Source organism: Pristiophorus japonicus, chromosome 7 (assembly GCF_044704955.1).
Source record: "Pristiophorus japonicus isolate sPriJap1 chromosome 7, sPriJap1.hap1, whole genome shotgun sequence".
NCBI classification, from domain to species: domain Eukaryota; kingdom Metazoa; phylum Chordata; class Chondrichthyes; family Pristiophoridae; genus Pristiophorus; species Pristiophorus japonicus.
The window spans coordinates 208,914,569-208,924,252 of record NC_091983.1 but is presented as its reverse complement, the minus strand read 5'-3'; the positions used below and the strand labels follow the sequence as shown (position 1 = coordinate 208,924,252).

General features: G+C 44.8%; 1 protein-coding gene across 4 annotated transcripts in view; it reads right to left on the bottom strand.

Annotated features, from left to right (window-relative positions):
• The window catches only part of LOC139266930 (vinculin), a 54,050-nt gene that overhangs the window by 26,991 nt on the left and 17,375 nt on the right, over positions 1-9,684 (bottom strand). For 3 of the 4 annotated variants that reach the window (XM_070884562.1, XM_070884564.1, XM_070884563.1), the window contains exon 5: positions 8,961-9,152. In XM_070884562.1, the coding sequence (XP_070740663.1) occupies positions 8,961-9,152 (192 nt within the window). Of the gene's footprint in view, positions 1-6,916; positions 7,017-8,960; positions 9,153-9,684 lie in introns of those variants that run through there. The other variant, XM_070884565.1, reaches the window with a different exon arrangement.

The following is a 9,684-nucleotide window of genomic DNA, read 5'->3' as shown; positions in this document are numbered from 1 at the left end:
GAGAGAGACGCGGGGGGGAGAGAGAGAGAGGAAGAGATGGGGGGCGAGAGAGACTGGGGGGGGGGGAGAGACGGGGGGGGAGAGAAGAGAGAGAGAGAGAGACTGAGAGACTGGGGGGGGAAGAGACGGGGAGAGAGAGAGAGAGAGAGAGACTGGGGGTGTGCGGGGGGGAGAGAGAGAGCGAGAGAGAGAGAGGAAGAGACGGGGGGGAGAGAGAGACTGGGGGGGGAGGAAAGAGATGGGGGGAGGGAAGAGACGGGGGGGAAGAGAGAGAGAGAGAGAGAGAGAGAGAGATAGAGAGTGACTGGGGGAGAGGGAGTCAGAGAGACTGGGGGGGGAGAGAGAGAGAGAGAGAGAGACACTGGGGAGAGAGTGAAAGACTGGGGGAGGGAGAGGTGATCGGAGGGGAGAGAGGGAACTCTTAAGATGGATTGCATTCTTCCAACCCCACTTCCTTTACGCCCACACCCGATTTCTCAAAGTTCAGTAGGTGTCACTATTCACTTCGTAACATAGAATATAATAAATAGGAGCAGAAGGAGGCCAGTAAGCCTCGAGCCTGCTCTGCCATTCATTAAAATCATAGCTGATCAGTGCCATGATCCATACCCAATAAACCTGATGCCAATCTGTGACCTATATACAATGTCCCATCTATGGTCGGTGGGGGGTAAGGTCAGGAACTTGGGCTGGGGGTGGTGGAGGGGCATGAACTTGTGCTGGGAGTGTCAGGAACCTGGGCTGGGATGGACATGCTCTATCCTGTCTGGAGACAGCAGTCAGAATGGCTTGAATTACTTATTGCAATGTCACTGAGAACTTGGGCTGGGTGGTTCTAATTACACATTCCAGAGAAACTGCTGAGTGTGCCTTACCCTCCAAAGCGATCAATCAGCAATCAGGTCAGGTGATCATGGAGATCAGAACATTTTGTAGTGCAAATAAGCGCATCCATAACTAAATTAATTCTCTCATTAACTTTTGCTGCAGAACAAGGTAAGGAGAGAGAACAAGTGGGAATGTGTATTGAGGATGTGACTTGAGAATTGTAGTCTAGCTCAGTTATTGTCATGAATGGAGACCCAGACATACATGAAACAGCAAATTGGTTGAGGGATATTTGTGATGGGAAGGAGGGTAACCAAAGACCCAGTGCCAGTGATCAGCACAGTGCTATGGCACTTTTATGCAGTGCATCTTGAAACAATAGGCTGCAGTTCACACCCAGAAAACGCACAAATACATATAGAGTGGGAGTAACATCACGGTCATTTCTGGAACATGGAGATCTTTTTTATTTTTTCATGTGATGTGGGTATCACTAGCAAAGCCAACTTTAATTGCCCTTCCCTAGTTGCCCTTGGGTGACAGCAGCATAGATACCATCCATTAACATAGTGTTCTTTGCAGGTATTAACAGTGACACAGTTGACTGATTGAATATGGCATTGTATGCTATCCCTATACAATGTAAGATGTTCAGAAAGGGGCTACACCAAAATGGTTGTGGTAATCAAGAGTTTATTTAGTACAAGACAAAGCACAGGTAATAAAAAAAGACTTGGATTTATATAGCGCCTTTCATGACCACCAGGTGTCCCAACGCGCTTTACAGCCAATTAGGTACTTTTGGGGTGTAGTCACTGTGGTAAACGCAGCAGCAATGTGATACTTTCAGAAGGCGTTCGACAAGGTCCCACACAAGAGATTGATGTGCAAAGTTAGAGCACATGGGATTGGGGGTAGTGTACTGACATGGATTGAGAACTGGTTGTCAGACAGGAAGCAAAGAGTAGGAGTAAATGGGTACTTTTCAGAATGGCAGGGAGTGACTAGTGGGGTACCGCAAGGTTCTGTGCTGGGGCCCCAGCTGTTTACACTGTACATTAATGATTTAGATGAGGGGATTAAATGTAGTATCTCCAAATTTGCGGATGACACTAAGTTGGGTGGCAGTGTGAGCTGCGAGGAGGATGCTGTGAGGCTGCAGAGCGACTTGGATAGGTTAGGTGAGTGGGCAAATGCATGGCAGATGAAGTATAATGTGGATAAATGTGAGGTTATCCACTTTGGTGGTAAAAACAGAGAGACAGACTATTATCTGAATGGTGACAGATTAGGAAAAGGGGAGGTGCAAAGAGACCTGGGTGTCATGGTACATCAGTCATTGAAGGTTGGCATGCAGGTGCAGCAGGCGGTTAAGAAAGCAAATGGCATGTTGGCCTTCATAGCAAGGGGATTTGAGTACAGGGGCAGGGAGGTGTTGCTACAGTTGTACAGGGCATTGGTGAGGCCACACCTGGAGTATTGTGTACAGTTTTGGTCTCCTAACCTGAGGAAGGACATTCTTGCTATTGAGGGAGTGCAGCGAAGGTTCACCAGACTGATTCCCGGGATGGCGGGACTGACCTATCAAGAAAGACTGGATCAACTGGGCTTTTATTCACTGGAGTTCAGAAGAATGAGAGGGGACCTCATAGAAACATATAAAATTCTGACGGGGTTAGACAGGTTAGATGCAGGAAGAATGTTCCCAATGTTGGGGAAGTCCAGAACCAGGGGTCACAGTCTAAGGATAAGGGGTAAGCCATTTAGGACCGAGATGCGGAGGAACTTCTTCACCCAGAGAGTGGTGAACCTGTGGAATTCTCTACCACAGAAAGTTGTTGAGGCCAATTCACTAAATATATTCAAAAAGGAGTTAGATGAGGTCCTTACTGCTAGGGGGATCAAGTGGTATGGCGAGAAAGCAGGAATGGGGTACTGAAGTTGAATGTTCAGCCATGAACTCATTGAATGGCGGTGCAGGCTAGAAGGGCCGAATGGCCTACTCCTGCACCTATTTTCTATGTTTCTATAATGAACAGATAATCTGTTTTTTTGTTATGTTGATTGTGAGATAAATATTGGCCAGGACACCGGGGATAATTCCCCTGCTCTTCTTCGAAATAGTGCCATGGGATCTTTTACGTCCATTTGAGAGAACAGACAGGGCCTCAGTTTAATGTTTCATCCAAAGGACGGCTCCTCTGACAGTGCAGTGGAGTGTCAGCCGAGATTGTAGGACTTGAACCTTCAACCTTCGGACTCGGGCAAGAGTGCTACCCACTGAGCCACAGCTGACACTGCTCAAGTTAGATTCCAAAAATCTTAGGAGCTAAGGCAATAGATACAATAGAAGGGATATTACCCATTCCTATTGGGAGTGGCGTGGACTTTGACTGCGAAAGCGCGCATCTTTCAAGTTTTTTTTGAGCTTTTGTATCTTGTACCTTTCATAGTCTTAGTAACATCTTGCTAACGTGATGATAAAAGATGATTATTTTTAATTACTACATAACACGTAAACCCATTAAATCATTTTGTAAATTACATAATTCTCTTCAGTGAGTCTGCACGACATTATCTCGTCTTTGCCGATTAATGTTTTCACGGTTTAACACAAGAATTAGGAGCACGAGTAGGCCACTCGGCCCCTCGAGCCTACTCTGCCATTCAATGAGATCATGGCTGATCTTCTACCTCAACACTTTCCTGCACTATCCCCATATCCCTTGATTCCCTTAATATCCAAAAATCTATCTCTCTCTGTCTTGAATATACTCAAAGACTGAGCCTCCACTGCCCTCTGGGGTAGAGAATTCCAAAAATTCACCACCCTCTGAGTGAAGAAGTTTATCCTCTTTTCAGTCCTAAATGGCCAACCCCTTATTCTGAGACTGTGAACCCTGGTTCTGAAGTCCCCAGCCAGCGGAAACATCTCCCTGCATCTACTCTGTCAAGCCCTGTAAGAATTTTGTTTCAATCAGATCACCTTTCATTCTTCTAAATTCTGGAGAATATAGGCCTAGTCTACTCAATCTCTCCTCATAGGACAATCCCCCCATCCTAGGATCAGTCTGATGAACCTTCGTTGCACTCCCTCAATGGCAAGTATATCCTTCCTTGGGTAAGGAGACCAAAACTGTGCACAGTACCCCAGGTGCAGTCTCTCCAGGGACCTATATAATTGCAGTAAGACGTCTTTATACCTATACTCAAATCCTCTTGTAATAAAGGCCAATATTCCATTTGCTTTCTTAACTGCTTGCTGTACCTGCATGTTAACTTTCAGTGATTCATGTACAAGGACATCCAGGTCCCTCTGAACACCAACATTTCCCAATCTCTCACCATTTAAAAATACTCTGCTTTTCTATTTTTTCCGACCAAAGTGGATAACTTCACATTTCTCCACATCATATTCCATTTGCCATGTCCTTGTCCACTCACTTAGCCTGTCTGTATTCCCTTGAAGTCTCTTTGCATCCTCCACACAACATACATTCCAACCTAGCTTTCTATCATCAGCAAACTTGGATATATTACATTTGGTCCCTTCATCCAAATCATTGATATAGATTGTGAATAGCTGGGGCCCAAGCACCGATCCTTGTGGCACCCCACTAGTTATAGCCTGCCAACCCAAAAATGACCCGGTTATTTCTACTGTTTTCTGTCCCTTAACCAGTCCTCAATCCATGCTAGTATATTACCCCCAATCCCATAAGCCCTAATTTTGTTTAATAACCACCTTATCGAATGCCTTCTGTAAATCCAAATACATCACATCCCTTAACTATTCTGCTAGTTACAATCTCAAAAACCTTTAACAGATTTGTCAAACATAATTTCCCTTTGATAAATCCATGTTGACTCTGCCCAATCTTATTATTATTTTCTAAGTACTCTGTTACCACATCTTTGGTAAACTGGTAGCAATACGGTGAAGGAGGATTTCCTGGAGTGTATTAGGGATGGTTTTCTAAACCAATATGTCGAGGAACCAACTAGAGGTCTGGCCATCCTAGACTGGGTGATGTGGAAGGAGAAAGGACTAATTAGCAATTTTGTTGTGCGAGACCCCTTGGGGAAGAGTGACCATAATATGGTAGAATTCTTTATTAAGATGGAGAATCACACAGTTAATTCAGAGACTAAGGTCCTGAACTTAAGGAAAGGTAACTTCAATGTATAAGACATGAATTGGCTAGAATAGACTGGCGAACGATACTTAAAGGTGGATAGGCAATGGCAAACATTTAAAGGTCACATGGATGAACTTCCAACAATTGTACATCCCTTTCTGGAGTAAAATAAAAAGGGGAAGGTGGCTCAACCATGGCTAACAAAGGAAATTAAGGATAGTGTTAAATCCAAGGAAGAGCAAACCTGAGGACTGGGAGAAATTTAGAATTCAGCAGAGGAGGACAGAGTTTAATTAGGAGGGGAAAAAATAGAGTTTGAGAGGAAGCTTGCTGGGAACATAAAAACTGACTGCAAAAGCTTCTATAGATATGTGAAGAGAAAAAGATTAGTGAAGACAAACGTAGGTCTCTTGCAGTCAGATTTAGGTGAATTTATAATGGGGCACAAAGAAATGGCAGACCAGCTGAACAAATACTTTGGTTCTATCTTCACGAAGGAAGACACAAATACCCTTCCGGATATACTAGGGAACCGAGCGTCTAGTGAGAAGGAGGAACTGAAGGAAATCCTTATTAGGTGGGAAATTGTGTTGGGAAATTGATGGGATTGAAGGACGATAAATCCCCGGGGCCTGATAGTCTGCATCTCAGAGTACGTAAGGAAAAGTGGCCCTAGAAATAGTGGATGCATTGGTGATCATTTTCCAACAGTCTATCGACTCTGGATCAGTTCCTATGGACTGGAGGGTAGCTAATGTAACACCACTTTTTAAGAAAGGAGGGAGAGAGAAAACGGGGAATTATAGACCGGTTAGCCTGACATCAGTAGTGGGGAAAATGTTGGAATCAATTATTAAAGATGAAATAGCAGCGCATTTGGAAAGCAGTGACAGGATCGGTCCAAGTCAGCATGGATTTATGAGAGAGAAATTATGCTTGACAAATCTTCTAGAATTTTTTGAGGATGTAACTAGTAGAGTGAACAAGGGAGAAGCAGTGGATGTGGTATATTTGGAGTTTCAAAAGGCTTTTGACAAGGTCCCACACAAGAGATCGGTGTGCAAAATCAAAGCTCATGGTATTGGGGGTAATGTACGGACGTGGATAGAGAACTGGTTGGCAGACAGGAAGCGGAGAGTGGGGATAAACGGGTCCTTTTCAGAATGGCAGGCAGTGACTAGTGGGGTGCCGCAGGGCTCAGTGCTGGGACCCCAGCACTTTACAATATACATTAATGATTTAGATGAAGGAATTGAGTGTAATATCTCCAGGTTTGCAGATGACACTAAGCTGGGTGACAGTGTGAGCTGTGAGGAGGACGCTAAGAGGCTGCAGGGTGACTTGGATAGGTTAGGTGAGTGGGCAAATGCATGGCAGATGCAGTATAATGTGGATAAATGTAAGGTTATCCACTTTGGTGCAAAACCACAAAGGCAGAATATTATCTGAATGGTGGCAGATTAGGAAAAGGGGAGGTGCAATGAGACCTGGGTGTCATGGTACATCAGTCATTGAAAGTTGGCATGCAGGTACAGCAGGCGGTGAAGGCGGCAAATGATATGTTGGCCTTCATAGCTAGGGGATTTGAGTATAGGAGCAGGGAGGTCTTACTGCAGTTGTACAGGGCCTTAGTGAGGCCTCAACTGGAATATTGTGTTCAGTTTTGGTCTCCTAATCTGAGGAAGGACATTCTTGCTATTGAGGGAGTGCAGCGAAGGTTCACCAGGAATGGCAGGACTGACATATGAGGAGAGACTGGATCAACTGGGCCTGTATTCACTGGAGTTTAGAAGAATGAGAGGGAATCTCATAGAAGCACATAAAATTCTGACGGGACTGGACAGGTTAAATGCAGGAAGAATGTTCCCGATGTTGGGGATGTCGAGAACCAGGGGACACAGTATAAGGATAAGGGGTAAGTCATTTAGGACTGAGATGAGGAGAAACTTCTTCACTGAGAGTTGCTAACCTGTGGAATTCTCTACTGCAGAGTTGTTGATGCCAGTTCATTGGATATATTCAAGAGGGAGTACGATACAGCTCTTGCGGCTAAAGGGATCAAGGGGTATGGAGAGAAAGCAGGAGAGAAGTCGGTGAATGATCAGCCATGATCCTATTGAATGGTGGTGCAGGCTCGAAGGGCCGAATGGCCTACTCCTGCACCTATTTTTTATGTTTCAATGTTAATAGATTCTAGCATTTTCCCTACTACTGATGTCAGGCTAACTAGTCTGTAGTTCCCCGTTTTCTCTCTCCCTCTTTTCTTAAATAGCAGAGTTGCATTAGCTACCTTCCAATCGCGGGAACCATTCTAGAATATGGAATTTTGGAAGATGACAACCAATGCATCCACTATCTCTATAGCCACCTCCTTCAAAACCCTAGGATGTAGGCCATCAGGTCCAGAGAATTTATCGGCTTTCAGTCCCAATAAATTTCTCCAGTTTGTACCTTATTATCTCATACCTTCTCTATTATTCTCTTGTATTTAGACAGTCTTCTGACTATCTGGCTATGTGCCTGGAACATACCATGTCTGTCCTTGCAGATTATTAGTACAGTTTGTTCACAGATTCTAATCTTGGCCTGAATCTCTTAGAGTCTGCTTATATTACAGATTCTTAGGGCCCAAGTTTCCACATGATTTGCGCCTGATTTTTAGGAGCAACTGGTGGAGAACGGACTATCTTAGAAATCGCAATTCTCCACATTTTTTTCCTGCAGTTCTAGTCAGGTAGAACAGTTCCACTTTGGAACAGAATTTTTTCTTCAAAAGGGGGCGTGTCCGGCCACTGACGCCTGATTTCAAAGTTTCCACAGTGAAAACGTACTCCAAACTAACTTAGAATGGAGCAAGTGAAGATTTTTGTAGAACTGAAAAAACCTGTTCTACACTTTAAAAAATCAGGTGCAGGTTACAAATTTGGCGTCCAGAATGAGGTGGGGGGGGGGAAAGGGAAGTCATTAAATTCTACAATAAATCCTTATTTATACTTCTACAAATATTATACAAATAAATCCAACCTGAATAAACATTTATAAGCAAAGAAAAGATTAAATAAACCATCTTCCTACCTGTGTGAAAGTGCTTCAGCCAGGGAGAATTCTGCAGCAAGCCTCACAAAACGAGGCAGCCGTTCCCGAACGCGGGGGGGGGGGTGGCGAAGGAAGCCGTTCCAGACGGCGGGTGGGAGGGAGGGGACCGACCGAACGTGGGGGGGAGGGGGGGGGAGGAAGCCGTTCCAGACGGCGGGAGGGAAGGAGACAGAAGGCTGCAGGAAGCCTCAGAAATTGAGGAGCCATTTCCCGACGGCAAAAGGGGGAGGTCATCAGGAAACGGCTGCCTCAACTTTCTGAGGCTTCCTGCAGCCTTCTCAGTGCTGATGTGCTGATGGCAATGTGCTTTTATTAAAAAATGTTCAAAAACTAAACAGCTACAAAGAACTACAAAAATGGCCGAGTGCCAATGTTTTTTTCACACTGAGCATGTGCGAACGCTCCAACGTGCACGCGCAGCGTTGCCGGCAGGAAAAAAACTAATTTAAATAGTACCCGCCCCCTCCCACTTACAAAATCGGCTCGAGTGTAGGCTCCGCCCCCCTGGGCGCCGCGCCAAACAGACAAGGAGCTGCAAAGCGCTCCAGAATCGCGCGTTTTTTTTCCGGCGCCGTTTTAGGCGCGAAAAATGGGCGCCCAGCTCGGAGGGGCGCCCGTTTTTTTATCGTGTGGAAACTTGGGCCCTTAGTTTTAGTATCAGCAACTGTCTTAAACATTGAAAATTGTTTAATAAAGTTATTAGAATGATTAGTGTCTTCCCCACCTGGTCTACTTCTGTAAACAACTAAGAACTGTGGAAAGTTTTGAATTGCCAGGACTGAAGGATTGATTTTTAAATCTGAAATACCTTGTTGAAAAAAAAAAGCGTATTGGTGCAGTGTCAGTATAATACTATTTGGGACCCATGCCCTGAATGTTTTTTCAATGGCACAATACCTTGATAGGTCCTTGCTTTTTGAGAAACTGTGCCATATGGTACATTTGAGCAGCCATGTCTTTGGTGATCTGCACAATCTTGTTGTTGTCCTCGTGCCATTTCTCTGTCTCATCCCTCAGACACAGAGCTGCGGTAGCAATTGAACATGCTGCACTACTGGAACTGAACTCATGCAGAGAGCTGCTGGCAAACTGGAGTAAATGTAAACAAGCAAGAGTTAGATTAGTCAAAGACTACTCTTTTTTGTCATTGTACAACAAGGTGAGGGATCTTAATGCTGAGGAATTGAACATTCTTCATGAAGCAGATCCAGATCAGGTATAGCACACCAGATACAGAGTAAAGCTTCCTCCACTGCACCCCAACAATGTACCTCAGTCCCAACCTTAATAAGGCTGACCCCTAGGCCATTAGTGTGACATTTTGCTTCCATTTTCCATACCAACCATTCTTGGTCCACCTGAATGCCATTGCTAATTCGTGCTGAATTAGGAGCAGTTTTATGCTATAGGTCTATGCCCACTAGGAAATGGACAGAGACTGTCCAAACTCTACTCTTTCAGCCCATCAGTCCCTGCTAGACTTGAGCCCAGGTCCCAATGTCTAATCACTGTGCTGCTCAGTTCCCACAAAGACTAAAACTGCTATTTGTACATGGAAACCAGTCATGTGATATGCCGCTTCTCCTGGATTTTCACAGATCTTCACCAAAGTTACTGCCTC